General features: G+C 36.7%; 1 protein-coding gene across 1 annotated transcript in view; it reads left to right on the top strand.

Annotated features, from left to right (window-relative positions):
• The window catches only part of BOD1L1 (biorientation of chromosomes in cell division 1-like 1), a 135,641-nt gene extending 112,219 nt beyond the window's left edge, over positions 1–23,422 (top strand). Inside the window, exons 12-27 of the mRNA XM_009887656.1 lie at positions 1–1,785; positions 3,935–4,002; positions 5,244–5,313; positions 7,901–7,944; positions 8,889–8,976; positions 10,060–10,139; positions 10,792–10,876; positions 11,892–11,965; positions 13,300–13,375; positions 13,456–13,490; positions 15,264–15,309; positions 18,300–18,334; positions 18,448–18,532; positions 18,977–19,130; positions 20,835–20,978; positions 22,175–23,422. Of these exons, the coding sequence (XP_009885958.1) occupies positions 1–1,785; positions 3,935–4,002; positions 5,244–5,313; positions 7,901–7,944; positions 8,889–8,976; positions 10,060–10,139; positions 10,792–10,876; positions 11,892–11,965; positions 13,300–13,375; positions 13,456–13,490; positions 15,264–15,309; positions 18,300–18,334; positions 18,448–18,532; positions 18,977–19,130; positions 20,835–20,978; positions 22,175–22,283 (2,978 nt within the window). The 3' untranslated portion in view covers positions 22,284–23,422. The remainder of the gene's footprint in view (positions 1,786–3,934; positions 4,003–5,243; positions 5,314–7,900; positions 7,945–8,888; positions 8,977–10,059; positions 10,140–10,791; positions 10,877–11,891; positions 11,966–13,299; positions 13,376–13,455; positions 13,491–15,263; positions 15,310–18,299; positions 18,335–18,447; positions 18,533–18,976; positions 19,131–20,834; positions 20,979–22,174) is intronic.
• The last annotated feature ends 2,951 nt before the right edge of the window (positions 23,423–26,373 follow it).

Below are 26,373 nucleotides of genomic sequence, written 5' to 3'. Positions count from 1 at the left end.
CTGACAGAGAAGAAAAAAAAAAAGGTGATATCATCTCTACCAGTACAGTTGAAGAAAGTGATGCTCCCTTACATTCAGCCATGGATGCTGAGGAAGGTCCACTTGCTGTTGCAAGAGCAAGTGAAAGCGGGGGAAGCTCTATGATCTTAATAGACACTGAAGACACAGAGGTGCCTATGCCCAGTACAGCTACAGAGTTTAAAGATTGTGTGCATACTTTTAGCAGTAAGCAGGAGAAAGATGAGTGCACTATGATTTCCACCAGTATTGCAGAAGAATTTGAGGCTCCTATGTCAAGTGCAGCTATTGAATATGATGGTCAGCTTCCCTCTGTGAAAACAGAAGAAATAAATGAGAGTGCTATGGTTTCTATAGATATGGAAGTATATGAGGTTCCCATGCCTAGTGAATCCAATGCAGGAGGAGATGATAATCATGATGAAAGTCACCCAACTGCTAGTGGTAAGGAAGAAAAAGATGAGTGTGCTATGATTTCCACAAGTGTCGTGGAAGAACAAGTAATCCTAATGTCAGGTGAAGTCACAGAAGAGGCGATTCAACGTGTGTCAGACACAGAGTCAAAAAATGAAACAGTAATGATCTCTACAAGTACAGCAGAATGTTTTGAAGCTCCTATGTCTAGCGTCGCTATGCAAGATGAAAACAAACTCACTGCTTCAGAAACAGAAGGAAGATACGAAGCTGCTATGATCACTACAAGCATGACAGAAGAATGTGAGATAGTCCTGATCAGTGCAGCACCACAAGCTGAAGGTCAGCTTATTGTAGCAGAAGGAGATGAAGATGCTGTTATCTCTCCAAATGCATCAGAGGAATGTAAGATTGTGGAGACTACTGCAACTGTAGATGAACAGTTTGAACTAGCTGCTTTCAATGCAGATGCAAAAAGCAAAGGTTCTGTGATTTTTGTGGGAGAATGTGGAGCTCCTGTGCTGAGGGTTGCCACCAACAGTGAAGACCAACACGCTGCTTCAAGTATAGGAGATAAGGAGGAGGGGGCAGTGATCACTCTGAGCACAATGGAAGAATGTGATAGTCTCTTCACCTTTACAGTCATAGAAGAAAGTCAACTTGCTGCTGAGAGTACAGAAGTAAAAGACAAAAGTGAGGAAATCTTTAATACTGCTAACCAGATTGAATGCATCTTATCGACTACAGGCCCAGAAAAAAGCAGTAATTCTTTGCTTGTCATTGATAGAGAGAATGAGACTCATGAGAGTGGTGTGAGGGGAGAATCAGAAGCATCTCAGACCACAGTAGTCAGTGAAATCACAGAAACGCTTGAAAACTCAATGAACCTCGTGAGTGTAGATGAAGCCATTTGTGTGGAGATTAGTACAGAGACTGCTGTGAGTCCAAGTCCTTCAGAGGCAAGTGAGGAGGATGAGCAAGCTGAAGATGTTTTGCATGAGGATGTTACGTCAGAACTGTCTTGTGTGATTTCAGAAGCAGCGGTAGACAGTGAAACTCTAAGGAATGTAAACTATAAATTTAACTCAAACTTGCTTTTAGAAAGTGACTTTTCTGAAATCAGGACTCCCCTGCCTAGGGCCCAAGCTCTTTCCTTAGTTTCTGCAAATGAAGTGACTGTAAATACCAACCATGGTGAAGTGACAATAGAAGCAGAACTAGGGGGAAAAAGTGACTTCCCTGCATTGCATGTAGAAGAGCTATACGGCAGTGTTGACAAAACAAACTTGGTCAAAATGCATGATATTGGAATTGAAGTTACTTTTCAGAAAAGTAGCGCAACCTTTAATTCAGGTGAGGATTTCTTTTTTCTTCTTTTTTTCACTACTCCGTTTATGAGCTGTCATAAATAGATGCATTTTACCATTATTATAATTAGAAATAACTTACATTGTTCAAATATACCTGATTGCTTTGTTGGTTGCAAAATAACTATTAGTAATATATTTAAGAATTGGTGATAAATATTTAAATAAGCATGTGATTCTGGGAGCATAGGATTGACGGAACACAATTATCTGAGGTATGTTGGAAAAGAATTAAATGTTATTAGAGTGCAGAAAAGTTATTAAAATACATTGACTTAAAATTGTAAGCCTATATGAAGTGGTTTGCAAGGAGTAATTATCATGGAGCTACAGATGGGTTTTGTTGTTAACATGTTTTGAAATTCAAAAATGCTTTTATAGGAAAGAGAATGCATTTCATTTAGACATATGTTTAACATTTTAAGAAAGTAACTTCTTAGTAATTTTGAAGGTTAAGAGTGGCCATCCTTAACTGCAGATTTTCTCTGTGTGGTTATTTAATGGTCATACTCATATTTGTTCTCTTAGGCTGAATTCTGTGTTGTGAATACACTTGAAATGTGTTTCCTCCTTTGTGTTACAAAGGAATCAGTCAGTCATCTTAAATAAATCAGTATTTTAAGTAAGCGGTGATGATAGGTATCTATTTTAAATAGAAAACTTAACTTATGATAGTATATGACATTAGGGATATCATATTTTATTTCCAGATCCATTTGTCTGGAAATTAACATTTGAAATGAACTTGCATGGTTGTTGGTTCCTAAAATACCATGTAATGAACATCCTGCTATTTTCAGCCTTTCTCCTCTTTGACCGTCCAGAGTAGTTGAAGCACCAAGTGTATGAAAATTAATAAATTCTGTAGATGGCATCATGAAGTCAAGATTATGACTTCATTGTAAATTTTGGAGAAACTAAACTGTAGAAAAGCAGTAGAGACCTCTGCTTATCATTCTTTATACCAAAGCAAGTGTAATGAATGATGCCGATCAAGTACTTTTAAAACCTTTTCCTTCTCATGTCTGTCTTGGCTAGTATTTCAAAAAATACACTAACATTTTAAAATGTGAGTTCAGGTCCAGTTTCTCAGAGCTTAGCTTTATTCTCTAGTTTTATTGGTATTTGGGGTGAGAAAGCTCAGTCTGCAGATTTTGGGATCTTAGGAATTTGTCAAGGAAAGATGTCGATCTAGTTATATAAATACTATATAAACTATATAACTATCTAGTTATATAAAGATTCAGTATTTATAGAACAGAGACAAACATGAGCTGTGAAAATGTAAACTGCCACACTTAGGGTATCTGTCTTGGTGCTTTGCTCAATCCTTGTTGTCCATTGATGTAGCCTCTGTAAGTACCAGTGGTAATGGTAGTCTTATTTTGTGGACCGCAACCACAATTTAACTACTTCGCATGCATCATTGATGAATTACCATGTTATAACTGTTTCTTTTTGTTTAGGAAAAGCTGTATAAACAGGCTTTTGAAATAGATGCCCAAAAAGGCTATAGAAGTAATATGAAGATGCTACCTGCATGGCCTGTTTTTCAGATGTTACACGCATACAGCTGTTCCTGTGAGGAGTAAAATGAGTGGGGTTTTGAGATTTCCTGAAATGATATTGACACTAACAGGAGCTACTGAATTTTCAGTCTGTATGGAAATTGGAATATTTTCAGTGATTACAGTTTTTGAACTCACGGGTTTAGATCTTGTTGTCACTTCATGAAAAATATCCCTAGTATTATCTCTTCACTCTGCATTAATTAATACAGAGGTAATTTGCTGTTTGGAATTTGGTCTGAAAATCTGTTGTTAATTTTTAAAGGAGAAGCAAGACAGAGAAGCCAAAGTCAGAATTCTTAAATAAGCTCTGGTAAATCCTGATCCATATTTTCCAATCCTTTTGTACATAAGCATAGAAGTACTTGTGTTCTTGCAGATGCCAAGCTATTTTTTTGAGCTGGTTTGCTGCAGACAGACTTGCTATTGTTTCCATTGCCTACAGGAAGGAATTAAATTCCTGTGCTGTGTTCATGAGGTGGTACTGAGAAATAGCATCCTACTGTAGCATGAGCTAAATACAGCATAATGTAATCTAATAATTTTAACATATTTGTATTTCATTAGGCAATAATGCAGCTTTACCAAAGTTGGCAGAAGAACTAGAATTTGAGACTAACTTGAGAACTGAAGAGGTATTTATGTTGTTTTGAAAATTTTGACTATTCTATTTCTTGTATAATTATACATCTTGCTAGGGTTTCTTGCTATACCTTCTAATTTTTGTGCAGCAAAAATGGCATTTGAACTTCAAAACTTTCAAAGGGTCATTTTTCAGATTATTCGGCTGTGCTTTTCGAAGCAGCTGGCATTTAAATTGTGGGCTGTCCGTGTTATTCTGTGGTAGAACCAATCCCTTCCTCCCCGCCCCCCAGCCATGCTCCTCCCATGACCATAACATCGAAGTGTGCTTTTTTTAGAATTGGTCATACTGTATGCGTGTTGCTTGTGATAGTACTTGTAAAATAGTTATATGTGCCTTAGCACTTACCCTTGGCAATTGTTAGTGGTTTGAAACTGTGAATGTAGATTGCTGTTCATTTCATTCTATCACTTCCATGCCAGTCTTCAGACTCGCCCATTCTCTGTGTGTTTGAGGAACGCTTGCCACCATTCGGTACTGCGATAACTACAGCCCGTTATCTGCTGTGACAGAAGAATAGGATATCCTGGATAATCCAGGGTATTGGGGCTCATGGTCACTTATAGCTTGTGTAAAGTTGAACCTGTCAGTTTACGGATCTGTGCTGTAGTCCATACTAGCCAGGATTCCAGATGGGTTAATACTTCATTCAGATGCAGGACTGGATCCATGTATTCATATCTTGCCAAATTCTGATAATAAGCATTTTGAGGGAGAACATGGTTCAGAGACTCTTGAGCATTTCCGAAATGATATATGGAGCTAAGTGTACTTATCTATGCCTCAGTACCATATAGGTGATCTGCAACTTGAATTTAAAAAACCAAACACGTGAGTTGAAGAGTTCACTGTACCTTGTTAAATATTGCAGATTCATTTTTTTTGTATATGTGAACATTTCTAGAATATTGCTCATATTTGGAACTCAGAGCAGGCAGTGCACCTATGCACCTTGATTTTGTGAGATTTCTCTGGAGATCTACTTGTTAAACTGAACTCTGGTACCAGTGTTAACTCTTAAGTTGAAGGTTATGGTGCTGTACTGTTCAATAGTAATGTGACTAAGCTCTGTCAGTGTTCCTTATTAATATTTGTACTGCTGTCTTAAGAAAATGTTTGAAGACTTTTATAGATCATGATAGGACAATGTTCACCGTGACATGAGGGAGGGTACTGAGACATACTTGTTCTGGATGTCTGCGATATTTTTGTTTCCTTTGATTTTGTGTTTAGCCACAACAGCCTGAAAGCCCAAGAAATGAAGAGGGATATGTGGATCTTCATACTAAAGAGTTTCAAAAAGGTGACTTTTATACTGATAGCTATTTATTTTTCATACTGATTTGACTATTACTTATGATGGGGGGGGGTGTAGATTTGATATATGTATAGAAATTGAAGCAGAGCCTGCAGAAATCTTGAAAAGGTTCTAGGAGATCACGTGGCTTTGCACTTGGTCTGTGGGAAAGGGGCCGGGGTGGGAGGGAGGATGAGTCAGCCTCTTCTTCCAATACGATATGCTGAAAGAAAAGTGGAAAGCATTTAGGATTTCAAAGTAGTAGACTGCTAACATTCTGTTTAAAAGCAATAAATACAGAAAAAAGTTTGCTTGGGAAAGATACAGAAACTTCGCCAAAGAAGGGCTTTCTTCCTTCTAAACTTAGAGCATCCTTGTTTCTGGTATTGTGACAGGCCCTTTGAGGATATGACAACAGTAAATAGTGTATAACTTTAAGTCACAGAGGCTTCACAGAAAGATTTTCTTTTATAATTTTTTGTTTATTTTTTGCTCTCTGGAAGATTAAAAAATTTCTGGCCATCTACTGAAATTTGAAGAGCACTTATAAGTAGGTAATCACCTAGCTAGAAATCTCAATGAGTCAACCTGGATCTGTGCTCAGTAATTCCTTTTCCATGTATTAAATTCATCTTAAATGGAAGAAAAAAAAAAATCCCTGTTTCCCAAAAGCACATTATTTTAAAATGTGTTGCAATTGTTTGGCTTTCCTATTAAAGCAGAAACAAACCCCTGCTTTGTTCCCATCTTGATGGATTTTATGCTCCAGATGCATTACAAAGATGTTTACAACGCTACCAGATGAGAGTAAATCCCAAGTTAATGGAGTAACAAGCAAAGCTAAAGTGAATTGCAAGAGATATCAGTGGTGCTGCTGTATATAGAGTCCAAAAAGGTTAAAGATGCTTTTCCTCTTATGAAAAGTTGCAGCTGAAAGCCTAAATGCTATGAAAGGACACACTGTAGAGCTCACTTGCAAATTTTTAGACATGCATACCAAAATAACTGTTTACCAAATAGAAGACAAAGCTAGAAGGTGAGATATGAGCATCAGATTCCTTTTTATTCTTGGGTTAGGTCAAATTCACATCCCTCGTTTAATGTTGGTGTGTATTCATCTAAGTGATAAGAAACATGCTCTGCTCACAAGAAAGAAAGAAAATATAAACCCTGAGAATGGGTTAGAAGAATGTGGTCTTCAGGACAGCAGATCCAAAACTGTAACTGGTTTTTCTATACTGTGAGGTTTCTTTGAAGTGCCTGAAAAACTGTGCCACTTCACATCACTCAGTCACCCAGACAGACAGTACTTAAAATTTAAAATGTGCAGATTGAACTAGATGTGATAATCTTGTTCCATGTAAAATGTTTAACAAAAATCCATTTGTTGTGTAAATCATGTTGGATATGACACACACTGAAGAATAATGCTTTGAAGCTCTTGGTAGAGAGTTTTTTTCTTTTTCTCCCCCACCACACAATAATCTCTCTTTATATATATATACGTGCATATATACATATAGCTCAACGTACGTAAAAGGAAGTTGTTTAAAAGACAAATGTGTGTCCTGTCATGAGTATGAACAGCAGACACAGTAGTTTAGTAGTCCAAGATTCCATGGAATGTAAACAAATCATTGCTGTTTGAGTGGGTAGGATCTAGCTCTTCGTTTGACACTGCTTTAAAAATTGAAAGATGTGCAACTAAAGAGTATAGCTGTGGAAGAATTGTTGCTAAAACTTGTATATTTAAGAAATGAGGTACAAATTATATAAAATTCTATGTAGAATACAGTGGGTTTATTGGATCATAGGTTTATGTTCTTGTTCTAGCTGAAAGGAAAACTGATTCGACTGTTTCGCAGTGCTTGTTTTAATTAAAATATTAATTCATTGCCGTTACGAAGCAGTCTTAAGGGGTTTGTAGAACACTTGATGGAGCAGCGTCTTTATGATTCTCTGTATGTATCTATATGAAATGGCTTTGAAAGTTATGGAATTTTTTCAAAAGTGCAGAGCGCTCATCAGCTCCCATAATTCACAATTATTTTGCACATTTTTGTGATATGGAAGGCTAAGGCTCTGGTTTATCAGAGGCAGAGTAAGAGTACAGTAGAGCCTAGCAATTGGGCAATTTTCATCTGTGCACTGTATCAGCTACAGGTCTCACTAGTACAATTATGCAAACTTTAGTTTTATGGAAGCATAATGTTGCAGCTTAGTTTTCATCTCATTTTATTTCACCCCATGATCCAGCATCTAAGGTTGCGATGGATAAAAATCTGATTCATTCAAATACCGGAACAATATTTGAAATGTCAAATATTTCAAAGGTGACAGCCCCATGATTGTCTGTATTTTAGCCATAAAACGATTCTCAGTTATCCTGTTCTTTAGAAATCCGTATTCTTTATGGTTTTGTTCAAATATTGTTAAAGAGGAGATTGGATGCCTCTTATTCCCAACATTGAAAGTAAGTTTTATATAGTTTCAGGTACTCTGGAATCCTTTCAGAGAGGTGAAGTAGAGGATACTATGATACTTCGCTCTTGCTTAGCTTTTCTGATTATTTTTTCAAATTATTTTTTAATAGATTTGCTGCAGAGGAATATTGCTTTAGAAGGAGAAACTTTTCATGTAAGTTCTTGGGTTTTAAATTTACTCTCTGAGTCTGTGCTGCTTTTTTTTCTCACTTGCATTTACTTCTATTTACATTAAATATTCTCTAAAGGAAAATATTATTTTTGTATACGCAGAGCCTATGTATATTGAGACTGTGCAGCTGTGTAGGTTGATGTCTAATTATTCTTTCAAATTTGCCAGTAAATAAATCTTCTTATATTGTTGTTCCACAGTCTATGACTATTTCAAGACTGTTGTTAACTGGCAGAAGAGAGAAGCTTGATTGTTCTCCTTGAGAGCAGAGGATAAAAATAGGGATTATTCTTGGGGTTTTTGATCAGAACGAAAAACCTGTTCTTTTAATGTAGTCTACTGCTATTTCACAAGACCTTGGAGCTCATAATTATAAGCGATGACTGTGGGAAAGTTGCAAATGTAAAGTGTTTCTTACAGAGCAGAAACAAGACATTTAACACAGATGACAAGCTAAAAAATGTGTTTGTCGTTTCTTAAACTTGAGTAGTAAATTTATTTATTACTGTATTGTAATGCTGGTTGGCCACATTTCTGGTACTAGTGAGATACTACTTCTGTTTCTGCATGTAGGAGAGTGTCCTTTTAAATCCAAAAATACTTTGTGTGAATTGCCATGATAAGCTGCTTTTAAAGCACGTAGTAGGGTGCTTAATTAAAACGGAGACTTTTTTTTCATTGAAAATATCATTTAGAAATTTGAAAAGACTACAAGTCAGAAGTTCTTTTGTGGTGCTATCTTATAGTAGTAATAGCATTACTTGGGCTTTAGGAATAAAGTGCTTTTGTAATGCTGCAACTTTCCATCTTAATATAAGTTGTACTTGAAAGTAGCAGGTAGAGAGAGATTTCTCCCTTGTGTGTTTATAAATTTTATGGAAAAAAAAGAAGGTAAGGAGTTATCTTTCTCTGTGTTTTACTTATAGGTGGAAAACTTGGATACCCAAATAACTGAAGAACATAGATCTAGCCGAATAAAATGTAATTCTCCGGGAACAACGGATGAAGAAAAATGTAAGTGATGCAGAACTACACAAATTTGTGTAAAGCTTTTCTGCTGTAAAACAAAGTTCTACTGCAATTAGGCCATAAAATGGTATTTTGGAGGAAAGAACGGAATATGAGGAATTTGGAACTCCAAAGCAATCGTTTTACCCAGAACAACTTTTAATACTACACTTAATAAAAACATGGTAACAAATTTAATACTGCATGGAAGAGTATTATAGTAGCTTTTTCGGTTGTAAGTGAATGAACTTTTTCTGCTTAATCTTCAAAATAATGTCTAATTTTATCCTTTTTAAATAAAACACAGAGAAGAAATATAAAGCTGAGGAAAACTGATCATCAGAGAAAAATCTAGCCATTCAATAGACTTTGTGAGGCTGGATGCTTCCTTTTGTTAGATTGGAAAGAACTAAGTTTTAGTGTAACCTTATATGTGTCTAGAAGCAAGAAGTGAGAAGGAAGTCAGTCCACTGAATGACATAAACATTTCTAAGTTTAAGTTAGATAAAGTTAACTTAGAAATAAGTTAGACATTTTGTTGACATAATAACTGAGATTGACTATGTAATATCTATTCAAGCTCTGTTCTCAAATGCTTTTGTCTTTTCAGCATCAGAACAATTAAAAAAAAACATTAGGATAATTAATAATCTCGTTTTTTATAACAGTTTTTATTCTGTTTGTTACAATTTTGATTTGATGAAGTGAGTAATTAGAAGCTATGTTGTATTCATTATAGTGTCCCACATAGCATTAACTGCTTCTGTTGTGGGTGAGTTGAAGTTAAGGTTGATGTTTTATTTTTTGATGTGGTACCTGTCAAATGTAATTTTTTAGCTTATCTTTAAAAACAAACAAAAAAACCCAAACCCCACCTATAACATACAAATAAAATGGGATTCTTTTTTTTGTAATTGTTTTATCTTCTCGAAGAGGAGTTAACATAACTTTCTGATGATATTTTTGTAAAGAAGATGCTGCTTTTCAGAATCTTTTGAATCACAGTCATGGTGTGCTGATATAAAAGTGGCATCTAAATCTGACAAATGCAGAAGGCTCTTTTAACATTTGAACTGTTTGGTTTTGCAGGCAACCAGCTGATTGCTCAGGATGAGAGAAAAGATGATGAACAAAGTCAGCATTCCAAAACGAAACCTGATAACATCAAGGTATTTTCAAGCACATTCTTTTAATGTTCTGCAATTGTAAAGTAAGTAAGATGGAAGTCTCAAGTTTTTATTTCTGTGGCAGCTTATTTTGGGAGGTATTTTCATTATTAACTGTAAACTATTTTTGCATTGTCTTGAATACAAAATAACTGACTATAGAATGATACTCACTTTTCAGGGGGGAGACAATTAAGTAAAAAATAAAAAGGCAGGGGTCTGTGTTGCGCACAGCACCTGAATCCCTTTGAGGTGTGGTGGACTGATTTGCAGAATAGTTAGGAGCTTGGGATCACGTGGTGCCCAGCTGTCCAGTCAGATCAGCATCTTCATGACCATACTAAGATCTGCAAGAGGGTATTGGACTTTACATGAGTTCTGGGTTTGGGCTGATCCCTTCTAAGTCAAAACAGGAATTCAGGACAAAAAAGCTATTCCTTTTAAGAGTACACGCAGAATATTTGGGCCTGTCTCACCCATTGATTTTGATGAAGCTTCTCAGTGTCAAAGTTTTTAAGAGACATTAGAAAATCTCGAGGAATAAAATAACTACTCATATATTGGGGTGTGGTAGTTGTTCTTTTTAGTGTAAGTAACTGACAATGATCTTTAATTTGTAGTAAGACGCTCTTTTCCTTCTTTCAAAATAATTTAGGAAGTTATTTCAGGTGATACAGCGGAAGTGTCCAAAGAAATTGGCATAAAGCATACACCTCCTAAAAGTACTGTGGAAGAAAAAGGTAACAAAACTGCCCATTCTGGGCAATTTTCTGAACCCATACTGAATGCTAATTTCTTTCCATTTGTATGATTCTGAAAGAAATTAGGAACTTGATTCCAGTTTGATCCCAGCAACTTTGATCTCAGTAAATATTTGCATATATTCTCTAGTTGCTGTCTGTTCTATTACTGCTATCAAATACTGCATTAATCCTAGTTCCTGTAATGGTGAGAGCAGATTTGATGTTTCTGCTGTGCTATCACCCATCTACTCCATTATTGCTTCGGTATGTATGTTGGCTAGGAAAGCTAATTGTAAACAAACAGGTGGATGGGGAAATAGCACAATCGCGGTATGTGACAAGAAGAACTTCTCCTAACTCTGGCCACAAATAAGAGATGTCCTTCCATGAAAAAAACCATGACACCTTCACCATCAAAATCAGTCCTGTTTGTTTTGGTAGAGAAACAAAGCATGCAAGTTGCACTGTCGCAGTTGACTTATTAATTGCACTCAAATAGATAAGAAATGATCATGTGTCCACAGTGTTCACAGTGGCTTTGATGTAGCTTCAGTCTGTCTTTGTGTGAACAGTGTGAGTATCTCCCCTAATGTTGGTTTGACCTACTAATAGTTTTGTCTCTCCAGTGAGCATGTTGACAAGTCTGAAACTGTTCTGCAATGAGCTTGTATCCTCAGCTTCCTGTTTCATGGAATGTGGGAGAAAATTCAATTGTGGCTTGTATTTATCTTACCATTTTACAGTGGGTCACACTCTTGACCTTTTGTTCTTACCTTAAGTTAGAAGACCTGTCTAACTCATCTAGTGTTAGGGAAGCATTCTGGCAGACCAATATATTGTTGCTACAAGGCAAATAGTATTAATTTCTGATGGCTGTTTTTAGGGAGTTTTGAGCTACAGAATGAAATAATGCTTTTAGTGCAGAGGTTGTGGCTTGTACCTTTTTCTTTGCCTAATAAAACTAAGGTGTACAGTTTCTCTCTTCTTGGTTTTTTTTTTTGTATGTGTGAAGATGAATTTACCATTGAACAGGAGATGTCTGAAAAGGAAAAGCACAGCCTAGAATCAAATGAAAATTCTCCAGAGGTGAGTGGTCTTACTCATATTAACTAACTGAGATAATGCAGGTTCACGCTGAAAATAAGTACTTTGTCTTTGTATTTTGTTGACAGCAATATTACAGGTTTCACTTCACCAACACAGAAATAGGTGTGAAAACTTATGCTTGGCACTGTAAAGTTCTGTGTCACAAAGTATAAACTCACAGACCATAAGACATCAGTGGCTGATTATTGAAGTAGAAGTAACTCCCTTCCTACATTTAATAGTACTTACAAATTGTACAGAAAGCAATTACAGAGTTGTACTGTATAGGAATTGTGTTTTCTGAAAACCTTGTAATTGAGATGTGGACAGTTTAGTTACTAGCAAACATGAGTTGGCTTTACAAAAATATTATCACTGAACAATTTAAAAACTATGTTATCTCTTAAGCATAGACTTGTGATATTCTACAGTGGTGGTTGTAAACAAATGTCTGAACCCTAGTGATTAAAATTGTTGCTGGTCTCTAGAAATGGACACAGTTCTCATAAATATGTTAGGTTTTGTCATTTGCTTTTTTCCCCCTCTACTTTCGAAGTGGAAGAAGATTTAAACAATAAATTGTTACATTTGTTTACTCAAGGCTTGAGTGACTAAGAGCTATTGGGGGTGGTAGACATTGCTAGACTTCAGTAAATGCTGAGTGAGACACTTAACCTCCTTTCCTTGTAAATAGGAGAAAATCTATTATTGGGGATTTTGTGATCTGAACCTCTAACCATATTCATTACTTAAAATTGTCTTTCAAAGCTTAAACTTCAAAGTAAAGGGGCCTTTTTTACTAAAGGCCCTGTTTATATGGAGAATGTCACCAATCTGTATATTGGGATAACTGGGATATTGACCGTTTAATAGCACTTGCTCGGCTGTTGTAAGATGTAGCTTGTGTTATGTGGCACTGGGGAAACGGGCTCACAAGATACAAAGTTTGGAGTTGTTGTAAGACTGAAAAGATGTGGTGAGATACGTAAGGTAAGCCAGCAGCATTTGTGAGACCAATTGACAGAGTTTTTGGGGAAAAGGGGACGGAAGGCACTGTGTTCTCAGGCATGCTTTGTGCCTGAGGCCAGGCACAGAAGGTTTTGTATAATTGGGAGTTGTCTTGTTTCTTTTCAGCTATATCAATGGATTTCATAACAGGTAGTGTCTCTTCCTATGAAACCTGCCTCATCTATATTTTTTTTTTTTTTTAGCTGATGAGCACTACTTCTGCTGCTATCACATTATGAAGTTAGCAGCAATCTTTGTATTACACTGCTCAAATGCTAAGTGTCAATTACAGTAACTAAAATGTTTTTGTCCTTTACTTTTAATAGGAAAATCAGCCTGTAATAGTGAAACGGAAAAGGGGAAGGCCTCGTAAATACCCTCTTGAAGCTGTACAGCCTGGTGGTAAGTAGTTCATAATACCTGTATGGAAAACCAAGGAAAATAATGACATTCAAGTTCTGAATTCATATTTCTTCCCTCAGGTGGGGAGTCAAAAGCTGATATGAGCACTGGGAATGTAAGTGCCTTTATTTTGTTTGGGTGCATATAAACACAGTAATTCAAGAGCCATTTATCTGTTTAACAGTTAACGGTATTTCAGAAACGTCTTATGGAAAACTTGAGTTCAGTCTAAGCAAACAAAAATTATTAATAGCATCTCCTAATGTAACTGAATTTTTAAGCAAAAATATACTATTAAGTCTGAACACAGCAAATAGCCTAACAGGATCAAACTTAGTACAACATACTTAATACAAATCTAAGTGTTACACTGGCTAGCAATGTCTGTAAAATAAAGTATTATATAGTGCAGTTCTGTTACCTATTTTACGATGTGTACAGTTCATTCAAGATAGACACGTGCTAGTTAGTAACTTAAGAGCTCATGAAACATACCTTTGTCTTTGAAAGCTCAGCAATATCTTAACTTCTTAACCACGAGAAGTATGCTCACTGCTAAGAAAGTATTCTGTTGGGAGTGTTTCTGCAATCCAGTTGGATTACAGCACAAGGGTTGTCATGGATCAGGCATATTTGTGGACTATGACTCGTTGGATTTGTTTTGGTGGAAGGCTCCTCTCTTGGCAATTCCTGTATGTCAGAATCAAAGCTATTGCACAGAAAAGAGGTGATTTTAAAAACAAAGTTGTATTGAAACTCATGTTTTCTGTCTGCTTGCCTGGTGATGCACCAGCTGGCATGGGTGTCAGAAGTCTTGGGAATTTACCTAGGCTGTAGATAGCAGGAGTTCTCATCCCTGCTGGTTCTGTCCCTGCAGATTTTCAGGCAGCCCTTTGAGTCCCGTCCCTTCTACAGATCTGCTGGAGTTTTGTTTCAGTATTCCTAATCTTTCCTAAGCAATTTTTTCTTTCCTCAATATTAATTTAATGAAATCTAATTTGAACTGCTGTGGGTTTTGGTGTTTGGGTTTTTGTTGGTTTTTTGGTTTTTTTTTGTGGGGTGGGTGGTGTTGTTTTTTCAATTAAGAATTAAAACGAATTTTAAAATCCCACTCAAAATAGATATACCTTGGCAGCCCTCAGTACTGGAACAGAATCGTCTTGTTCTAGTTTGACTATTTTGAAGGTCCTGTACCTCTTAGTGATGACTGATTGGTGTGTCAATCAGTTACAGGCTGGCTCCAGGAGGAGCGATATCTGCCCTCCATCTGAAATAATGGTTCTGTAAGGTGAGATATTATCTTTGCATGACAGTTTCCCCTAGGCTGCTTTGAGAACATGTTGCTGCTTCAAAGGAAGCGTAGACATCCTAGTGTAGTCATTCAGTGATGAAAGCAACTGGATTTTTTTGGACAGTCATCACAGGGGATTATGTAATTTTACATAGCTCTTTCTGCATTCTGAGTAAATACAAAATTCTGGTGATTTATAATTGTGCAAATCCGTATGTGTGATTACATAAAGTGACGGCACTGAACTTTGTATTGTTGATAATTAAGTTTTCAGAAATGTGATTGACTGAAACTGCTTTTAATTTTGTGTCTTTTATTGCAATGACTTCAGTGTCAACTAGTTTACTGAAGCCGCTCTGATTTCTTTCATTTATGGGCTGATTTGACTTGTTTCAAATTTTTATCATAAATGGAAAAATGCATGCTACTGTTAAGAAACTCAGTACAAACTTTCTGTATGCTCATTAGAACGTTCATGTTTTCTAGATTCGCAGATATGTTCTACTATGAATGGAGCAAGTTTCTGTGTTTATGTAATACAATCCTGGATTTTTCTAATTTTCTGTAAATTAAAAAACCCACTTTTTTTTATTTCAGCTGCAGTTTCCTATCTTTGCGTGTAGAGGAAAAACGCCTCAAACAGGTAAGCAAATGATATCTGCTTTAACAAATAAAAGATGGAAGAAATAGAAGAGGGTTTTCAAAAAAAAAATCACATAAGTCCTTCCTAAACAGCGTCTCTGACAGTCAGTATTATCAACGTGTAAAAACATCTCAGTAAACAGAACAGTGAAGACTTGTCTGTAATTCCTACTGAGTTTATAATATAAAAAAAGAGCAGCTTGATAAGAGCTTATTTCAAAGATGCAGCAGCATTGTCAAGTGCTGAATAATGCATTGCAGAATTTACCAAGTAATTTGTTTACGTGGATAGGCACATGGCAGAGCTTCAGAGGCAGGTAGGTACCCCATCAAACTGGTTCTTAGTGACAGTTTTCCATTTCTGCTGGTTTTCTTTCATACAGCAACTGTCAGTCACACTTATTACATTAACTATTTTAAAATTTCAAACTTTGTTCAGTTAATTGGGTTATCTGTGGCTATGTGTCTAAAGAGCTTAGTGGTGGCTTAAGGGGGTGTTTCTCCCCCTCACAACTGCTGCAAGATATTTAGAAAATGATTGCTTAACTTTACCCAGAAATGTACTTTTAGTGCTTCAAACTAAAATCAAATGAAGTGAGATACTTTTCTATTTCTCTTTCCTATGCAAACATCTGTGATTTGTGAGAGGTCAGACTTTGGTGAATTTTAGATAGTGTAGTTAATTTTTCTCAAGTGTGCAGTCTAAACTGCACTGGTTGTTTAAATGTATCTTTTTAATCACACTCATTCATAAAATAGACTTTAAAATCCATTCAGGAAGCAGACGAACCTGAAAGGCAGGTTAAAAAAGGGGTTGTAGACAAATACAAACATTCATGCAACAAATCTGAGAAAACGAGTCTTCGAAACAAATCTTCTGGAGTTTCCAAAAGTTTAGGTTTCTACAGAGGTATTAATCTGGCTACACTGCACATATGGACTATTTCCTATTTTCTCCGCATTTGTTAAAATGTCAGCTTTAATCCATATGCTTCAAAATTGTCTCAGGAGGGTTAGCTGGTTGCATGGTACTTGGTTTCTATCAACGGCAAAGAGAACAGACAAGAATGTGGGAAAGGTGTGAAAGTGCATTCTGGTTTGCTTTTTTATTCAAAAGGACAGACACCTGACTGTGCACTTAAAGCTTAATTTAGTGTGTTAGTAACATTTTGTTTTCCAGGTAAAAGGCTGTTGATGTCACAGGGACATTAAGGAGAGTGTATAAAGTGGATGAAATATCCTGTTAAACTTTCCATCATATGTTAGCATTCATGTGAGAAAAGGGGTTGAAAACCCCTGGCAGTGAAAAGAAAACAAAGTGGAATCCCTCTATACTCTGGTAAAACTCTATCCCTCTGGTAATTTCTGGGTGTTCTGCACAAGGGTTTGCGATAGGGACAGACTCACATATAGAGTGGGAAGTAGAGAGTTTCTTTTCAGTCAGTACAAGGTACAACTTATGCAGTTAAGAGACATCTGGTTTCTGAAGGCAGCATCCTCCCATAACGCTGACACTGAACGTGAAACTAAAATTATTTTGCACTAATCAGTGGTTGCTGCTATAAAGTTAGTAAGATTTTTAAATACTGTAGCTTATTATTTTTATACTTATCTTGAGGCAAAAGTACTACATTTTCATGTCCTAAAGAGAGGGTTGTGTCTGTTAAGAAAGGCATGTCTTACACTTACATGGAATATTCTTCTATCAAAAACCGTTTTGCTACAAAATTGCCAAAACGTAGCAGAATTTTGAAGCATCTGTCTTTGAACACAACAGAACTAGTAAATATTGGTTATATGTGAGACTTATTTTCTGTAAAATCCTTAATACAGTGGACACTCCTAAGTTTGGTTGCATTTCTTTATGGAATGGTTAAACATCTTTGTGTTTTATTTTGTTTGCTTTTGTGTAAAAGGTTTTTCCCCAAAACTTTAACAAAGGAACTCCAAAAACCTTGTGTGTGAATTTTAGTATATGTTTCTGCTCTTTGAGATCTATTTATGAGCTGTTGCATTGACATTCTTCTGTTTGTTCTGTGAGTCTAATTGGTGATGGGTTTAGAGTTTGTGTTGTCTCTTGTGTAGCTTTCAGAAAACAAAAGTAGGCAACAATTTTATGGCAGTGAAAAACGGTATAAAAACTTGCTTTTGTTTAGGTTCCTTTGCTCCTTCTATTGCTAAGGATTTTTATCCTTGCAGTTTCGCAGATGATTCAATTTGACAAAGTTCAAAAGCTTTGTAAAAATAATCTCTTTCTTATCATAGTTAGTCAGGGTAGAAGTGGTAAGCATCTACCATGGAGAGAGGCCAGGCTGAGACATGGGTTGTAGGGTCACAAATGCACTTTAACACACACAGGCCATCCTGTAAGAAGTACTGAATTGGAAATAAGAAGTACTTCCAACAGAGAAGGTCATGTAATTTGCATACCAGGTATTAGACAGGTTTTAAGTATCATCTTTTTGAGCTACGGCCATCTTGGTGCTTCACCATGGGCGTAGTTAAGCACTAGAACAGATTGCCTGGAGACACCATGTTCTTGGAGACTTTCAAAACTGGATTGAACAAGATCTTGAGCAGTATGATCAGATTAATTAATTTAGCCATGCTTTCAACAGGAGGTTGGACTAGATGACCTCCAGAGGTGCCTTCTAAGTTAAATATTTCTGTGATTCTGTAATGGGTTCACAGTAGTTAAAAGGGGTAAATAACTTTTGCTTTTTCATTAAAACAAAACAGTATCTGCAACAAACCAATAAATAATGTCAATCATATAAAGCCTTACTACTTAAAAAAAAAAAAATCGTTGTCCCAATCTTTGTATATAACAAAATACGACAAAGCTGTATTTTAAATTAGATAGATACTTTAAAAAGGAGTTCTTTCAAACTCCGTCAGCTTTGCATAAAAGATCACAGATGCTCAGAAAACATTTAAACTAATTGGCAAAAGATTTGAAGTTCAGGATTAAGTTTTATTCTTTCTTTTTAGGTACAGACATATCTAATAAGAAAGAAACAACAAATGTAAGTGCAATCATTATAATTTGTGAGTTTATAAACAGTATGTAATAAAAATTACTGTCTTCTATTTAAATTAAATTGTTCTTGCCTCACTTGCTTCCATTCTGTTTTGTCAGGAAGATGAAGCTGAGAAAGCAGAAATGATTGTGCGTAAAAGGGGAAGAAAGCCCAGGCGTTCTCTGGTTCAATCAGAGGAAACTGGTAAAAACATGAAACTGTGCTATTCTGACAGAATGAGAAGATACTACTGTTCCTTTCTGTTTACTAATAGCAACAAGATAAGCTCTATTCAATTTTCCTTTCTTGAGGAAAAATCATTGAGTTCAGCTAGTGTAAATATTATGTAAATATGTGTAAATTGCTGTAATCTCATGTCAGAACTGCTACATCCCAGATGCTTCTATAAAGCCTCATGAATTTTCTATGAATTCTGGCTATGAGCTGCATAAGTAAACGATGGTGAATATGTTAGCAAGATTAAGTCAAACAAGTGTGAATTAAAAATGTTGAAGGATAAAGGAAATGGAAAATTACTTACTTGAAATGGGATTTGTGAATAGAATACCTTTTCTAAACTAAGTGTCTATATCCTTTTGGAGGGCTTTTGGAAAATTATAGCACATGTGTAAAATTTTACATGGACAGAAACACTGGAGCCAGAAAGAAAACGTCGGAAATTAACATCTTCTGAAGACGAGCTAAAAGAGCAGGAGGAAGGGGAGGAAGAAGATGGGGAGGAAGATGATGAAGCACATTCTGGGGCCACAACTAGATCAGCCACAAGATTAGAGGCTCAAAGGTAACTGTGTGTAGAGACAGGTTTTTTTCTACATTCTTCTCAGTTGTGGGTTTTGGGGTGGGTTTTTTTGTTGTCGCTTTGGGGGGCGGGAGTGGAGGGGGTCGGGGAGCACGGAGCACGTTGTGGGTTATTATTACTATTTTTATCTTTAAATTGATGAGAGCTTCCCAAATAATTTTGGTTCTAATTCTAGTACCACTCTTCTAGGGATGAAGAGACAAAAAGGGGGAGGTGGGGAAACTGTTAGGGTCTCAAAAGACATACTTGAATATGTCAGAAGGTAAGAATTGGTCCTGCTGGCAGTCTTCATCCTAGTGATGTCTCAGAAGTTGGGTCTAAGGGCACTTGGTTCTGTTAGGTAAAAAGAGACCTCTGACTCAACCGTGCCATTCACCATTTGTTATTTGGAATTGGAACAAGTGAACGTGTAATTTTCCATGTCTGTTTCTTTTTCGAAATATTATCCAAGTTAAATACATGAATCTGCAGCACTGGAGGATTTCATTTATAGTATGGTGACCTGCAAGCTCAGAAAGCAATCTTACTGCAAAAGAGCTCTTGCAGTAGGTAGCAAGAGTTCTGTTTTTAAGAAGCCATTCTTCATCTCCCTTAGCACAGGTCTGCCTTTTTGTAGACAAACTGAATTATAGCAGAGCTCATCCTCTTGACTTTGTTATAGAAGCAAAGAAAGATAGCAGCTTTGGGAAGTTCTAATTTATGTTGCTGCCTTTCAGAACACAATTGGATTCCAGGCTTTGTTTTTTGTGTTCGTGGTGAGATTTCTGTAAATTCACTGGATTTACTTTGCACCTAAGGATATAATATTATGTGTTAGACTTTGGGGCTTATTTGAAGCACTGTTCGTAGTATGCTCTTGAATTCATAATTTCAGAGCTGAATCATAAAGTAGTTATGTAGTCTTTAGTGGTAAACCTTCGCAATTTTTATTTAAATAAATTGTAATGAAAGTTTAGATATTAGTGGTTTTGTTCTGATTGCTTTTGGAAGCATCTGCTTTTTTTATTTACAGGTGTGTGTATGTGTTTGGTTTGTGTCTCAGATTTCTAATGCTATCTTTCTAGCTTTGACTGTAACAAAGCATCTCTATCATAAGTCGCTGCAAACAGTCTGTATTTTATAAGTATCATTTGGGAGTAATTCTGTGGAAGAGGCTGCTTCTTCATCTTCAGCATTGTTGGATTATTGTTTTTTCTGACTTAAGTATGTTTTCCAAACTATGAAGTTGATCACCAGTAACCAGTTTCTCGTGTTTCTAACCTGGTGGATGCTGAAGCTGATATGAGTTCTTTCTTTACAATGGATAAGCAAATTCTTTCTTCTTCTGCAGCCTGTTCGCCTTTGCTTCTTTTGTTTTTCTGCTGGTACTACAGGCTATTTTTTTAAAACATGGACATGTACCAGGATTATCACAGATTTGGAACCAGGATTTTTTAGTTAAATACTAAGTGTAGTCAGTAAAGTAGCCTTTTGATTCTACATTTGATATGAAGATACACAGCTTGGCATTGTAGTTAGCATCTCGAAGCACACAAATGGGGTTTTTTTCACTGTTTCTTTTGGCAACTTTGATTTACTTGTTGCAAGTACTGTGCAGTCTTAATTTTGTGCACTTGGAATGCAGGAAGAAAGTGACTTGGTAAAAGTATTTTGTTATATATACATTCATCATTCTTTGTGTTACAGAAAGCAGCCCAGCAAGCCAACCACACGTGCAACTTCCAAAGGCAGCAGTCCAAGTTCAGTTTCTCCTAGAAAACGACAGAACCTAGCAGCAAAAAAAAGGTCACCAAGTGATACAAAAATTAATAAATCTCCTCCATTGACACAGTAAGTATTAAAGTTGAATCCACTTCTGTTATTTGTTTTGGAAGCCACTACATTGATCTTTTCCTTACATGTAATATACTGCTTCAAAATCCGAACACAGCAGTCTAGGTTCGCGCTGTTCTGTTCTCTTGTGATACATAAAAGCTTTTAAAGGATTTTCTTCTGTTCACGTTTTTTCTTTTTCCTCATTTCTTTAACATTTTGAAGACTAGAATTTTTTTTCTTTCCATCCTCAGAAACCTCTTGGGAGAATGTGAAAATGCTGTTATGCAGTATTTTAACTTGAGCTGTGACTCTTTCCTGAATGGGGAGAAGAGCAGCTGTGGTTCAGGTTAATGCAACTTATGATGACGTGATTCTAATGCTTTAATGATCTTTCTAAGATCAGCTGATAAAAGAGGAGAAACTCTGAGAGTCCTTATGTCGAGTTTTGAAAATATCTCCCTTTCCCTCCTTCCCTGGTACACTTTACATAGTTGAGATCACAGTGTAAAATCCCAAGGGAGTAATAAATGTGATGCACAGTTGCTATTCTATTCATTTTGTAGTTTACCTGTAAAATGGGTTATATGCCAAATACATTTAGTTGTCATCCACTCTGAAATGTGACAGTGTCTTCAAACTGAACCTCAGGAACATGTGTATTGTGCACTGGTCGGCTGTTACAATTCACGTCATGTTAATTACTTTGCATGGTTGTGAATGGCCAAGAGCTCAAGCCACACTTACACTTGGTTGCAGCTGAAATGTGGTGGGCTTATGTATAGGTGCTTAGAGATAAGGGTACGTGATGTCTGCCCTTTACTCCCTCTTGTGTATGTGAGACAAGCCACTGTCGCTATTCTTCTGTCTTTGTGAGACAGAGTACAAGATAATGTGGTTCACTGTTACAATCCACAAGTCTTTCCAAAAGAAAGAGGAGGAAGGAGGAGAGGTCTTGCCTCAAATTCTACATCTGGAGCACTCTCCAATGTACAAAATTAGTGTGCAGTACCCTGCGAAGATGTGATGGGAGAGCGCAAGGTCTCCCTGTGGTGTGTGCTGGTATATGTTTTAGTAGTAGGCTTTTAAATAATATGTCCTGGTAATTCATCAGAGCTGGACAATTCCATCCTCTAAACAGGATTGTGACTGACCACCCTTTTTGTTTTACAGGTCTTACCATTGTTAAAGTAATTATTATTAATGCTTTTCAGGTTAAAGGTGCAGTGTACCAAGCGTAAAAGGGAAGATAGCCCAACAGTGGTACGGAGGAAAAGCCAGCAGAAAACAGAGGAGACGCCAGTAAAGAAAGCAAAACGATAATCTTTACCAACTAGTACTGCTCATGGAAGAGTCAAAAGAAAAAAAAAAAAAAACAAAACAAAAAACATCTGTGCTTCTATTTTTTTTAAAGCAAAGGGATTTGCACGTGCTTGTTTCAGAGGTCTAAGTTAATCAATGCAGTACTTTTAAGTTACATTTTAAACAGCTTTATAAACTATTGTTTATACAGAATATTATGTACATTTATTTCAGATGAAAAATAAGTTTACTTTGTATCTGAATGAAAAACAAAGTAGTTATATATTTTATCACTGACTTGGAAAGTTGGGGTTTCCCAATGTGACATGCTAATGCAGATGCTTCCAACCCATGAGGCACCCCTGGGCCTACTAATACACTTTGTATATAAACTTGTAAAAATAGGTTGTATTTTACTCTGTGTATGAATCTAATCAATGATGGACATTTTATTTATTATATGGAAAGCATTGGTCTGTAAACTTTAGTATATACCTTAGGTTTTTTTAATTATATATTTCACATTCTATGCAGATGTCAGTAGGAAACTTCCCCTCTGCTCCCCCAGGGCTGTCTAAAACCTGAAGTTCTCTAAAATATGCTCAGACAGTTGGTAAAGTATTTTTCTCGCATGCATTAAAGTAGTTTAGCATAGTGAAAGGGACTTGGCTCCTTTCTGTTCACATTTGTGACAAAGTGTAAAATTTAAAATGTAATCTTACTAGATTATATTTTCACTTGTGAATTTACTACCAACCTCAAGAAATAAATAGTATTAGGTTAGATTTATTCACAGTCAGCCAACACTACCCTGAAATCAAACAGTTTTATTTTGCAACTAAACACCTGTTCTTTCAGTATTTCTTTTTCAACAGAGGGACCCATTGAAATCAAATGTCACTTCTCCTAGTTATAGAGCTTCAGCATTTTATGTTACATTTTATACACAGGTATTAAAAATAGAACCTGGTATTATTGCCAGAATCTTTTTTTAATGTATATTAACTCTGGTAAGAGCAAATGTTCAAGTGAAGTTGTATATAAAGTTAAACTTTTCTTATGATCAAATGTGTCTCTTGTTATGATGTGATGAGTTGCCAAACAATCTGAGATTATTTTAAGTGTTTTGTTGATATTCTGGTTTATAATTAAAAAGGATTGGGGGGGGGGCGGCAGGGAGGGGGTGTTGGAATTTTACTTTTTTTTTTTTCTTTTTTTTTTCCTTTCTTTTGTGAGTTTTTTTTTGAACTTGTTGTAAGGCAGATGTTTCCGTCAGATATTCTGCTTGGTTTCTTACTGAGATTTTTATATAAAAATTATAAAATCTTTGCCAAAAATCTGAGTTGCAATATTTTATTATCCTTGAATTGTATTGCTGTGGAACTTCTTTTTACAAATGTATTTGGTTGGAGCCATATCTGGAAGCTTTACCTGATTAGTGTCTTTAAATGTTTACAGGTGCTTATATTTTAGGTATACTAGGGAAAGGACCTAACCATTTACCAGGCTTAGTACACTATAAAAGCAGGTCCACACATTATTTTTTTCCTAAGCAAATGAGTCTAAAAGAAGAAAACCTCTTTGCTCTGAAAATTAACTCCTTTTGATTTCTGCCTTAACTCTGCTGCCATACTAACACATACCTTGCTAACATACTGCTGATATATACCTGTGTCCTACCAACACTACAGTGTTTATGCATTTCTTCATATGCAGTTGTAAGATAAGTTGAATCTTTTCTTCTTTTTTTTTCTTTCTTTTTTTTTTCCTTTGCCCCCTGCAGTATGCATGGACCAAAATTGTAAATTTCTTCTCAGCCTTTGTTCTGTAAGGCTAGACAAGCCAAACTGTTAGGTTTTCAATCAGTGCTTTCTAGACTTTTTACCATGTTTGGAGTGCTTCCCTGTATCTGTTCCAGTTTTGTTTCCTTACACCTGAATTCAATAGTGAGATTGCTCAAGAGGTTGTGAAGGAAGCCCCCCACCACACTGTGCATCATTATCATTTATTCTCTCCCTCTGCTGGTAGTACTTCTCCTGCCACAGTACAGTTTATATTTGCATATTTCACAGACACATCTCCTTTGATGGATTATAGTGATTGACAAAGCTCCTACTGGTGTCAGATCCTCTTGACTCTCTGTTGTCTGTTGATCTCAGTACAGAAATACAACCCTGAAGATCAGTGACGATCTCTCAGAGTTAACCTGCTTAGAAGATCTTCTACTGTCCTTCTTATCGATGGATAACATGTAGGAAAATCTTCTTGTCTGTGGAATGTATCTTTGATCATTCATTAAATTATTCCATAATATGAAGGCAACAAAGGAAGAGCGCAACTTTTACTTAAAGGCAGAGGGGGAAAGTGCCAGTTACACAAACTGTTATAACTTCGGCACACTTCACTCGCTGTTGCATGATAGTAAGGGAACAGCAGCATCTTGCTCCTTTTCAACAAAATAGACATTTCTGCCTGGCCCCATCACTGTCAATCCATGTTTGGAATTTTTTTTTAGTAGTTTCAAGTGCCCGTCATCTAAATTACTGTTATACTTTACAGCAGACCACTACTGTACCTGTACTGAAGCATAACTTGGGCATTGAATGTTTACAGTTTCCAAGTTCTTAATACGCTGTCTCCCAGAGCCCTTCCTGAGCACAAGGAAGGAGAGGGGGCAGAGGAATCCGTTTTCCCTTGGGTGCAGCAGGAGGCACATCCACCTTGTCCAGAACTTAGGCTTGTGGTCCAACTTGAACCTTGACATATGTATAAAGGCACTATTACTTTCCTACCCTGTGCACATTTAGAGTGCAGGAAAAAATACTGTTCTGCACTGTGATAAAGCAGAATTGTCCTCAAAGGGTTTTATGGAGACATTTGCTTGAGGCAGTTTGTTGCCACCTTTAGTGCAAGAGCACAGCTATGTTTCTAAACCACTTGGCTAATTTTTTTATGTTACAGCGGCTTGTTTTTCTTCCAGTTCCTTCTCTTGGACCCGCTTCATTTATCTGAATATTAAAATATTGAGTGAACCAGAAATGTCCAGGTGGAAGATGGAGTTCAAGTCCCCCCGCTGAGTTTTACAGAACAAGAACTTGAATCCTGCTTACCATACCTCAGCTGCCTCTGTTAACCAGCTGACTGTTGGATAGTTGTCATTATCTCTTCATGTTTTCTAGTACATTCTACTTACAGGTTACTTACATCTCTTTACTGTCTTCAACCTAAAATCCTATGGTGGTGTCTACTGTATAGACTTTAAATCACACAAATGGATTTTGATTGATGGTAGTGTTTTTTTAAACCAACTAAAGGGTCATCAGTAAAAATTCATTTGCAGTTTTCATTTTTTTGATGGGGTCTGGCAAGCTCGTAACTCTTGCAACTGGTGAAATTTCCTTCTAGAACCCGATCCAAAGTCAGTAGGTGCACTCAGCAGCCAGGGCAAAGTTTTTGCTGATGCTGGCAGATCTCTGAATGCCTCAATTTTCTATTCCAACAGCTTCTCTACTAACATCTATTTCTCAGTTGGTTTTTGGTTTTCTTTTTTTTAGTCTGGGACATCCATCCTAGGACACACGCACACTGTTTCTTCTCCCTCAGCCTGTGTGCTGAGAGCATTGTGTACAGAACAGCCTCTGGCCCTGATCCCTCAGGGGCTGCGTACTGGCCTGACTGCCTTCATCCATCCAGAAGCTCAGTAAAAATTTGTCCCATAAAACCTGGCAACCAAGAGCAGCATGTGCTCCTGGTCTTAGTGACTTAGTGACTAGACGTCTACTATCATGCAAGTCCAATACAGGTTCAGGTGTCAACACTAAAAGTGGTCAGTCTGATACCTGTACCAAGTTCTGCATTGGGAAAAGATCATTTGGCACCACAGGCTCTCGTCACTCCTTGCTTTTTGGCAGAGGCAGTGGGACCTCTGTGCTGCTGGGAGTCACTGGTCTGAAGAGAATTGCTGCCCTGAAGCTGGGATACACTGAGTGACTTCTACATGTCCTTCCAAAGGAGTGTTTGATTTCCTTGGAGCTGTACCTGTTTATATTGCAAAGAGTGAATTTAACTGGTAGATTTTTGTTCTTTTCCCATTAAAGTCATTCCACGGGAA

The sequence above is a fragment of the Charadrius vociferus genome, unplaced genomic scaffold (assembly GCF_000708025.1).
Source record: "Charadrius vociferus isolate BGI_N301 unplaced genomic scaffold, ASM70802v2 scaffold306, whole genome shotgun sequence".
NCBI classification, from domain to species: domain Eukaryota; kingdom Metazoa; phylum Chordata; class Aves; order Charadriiformes; family Charadriidae; genus Charadrius; species Charadrius vociferus.
Note: the sequence above shows the minus strand (reverse complement) of the source record. Positions and strands in the feature narration are given on the sequence as shown.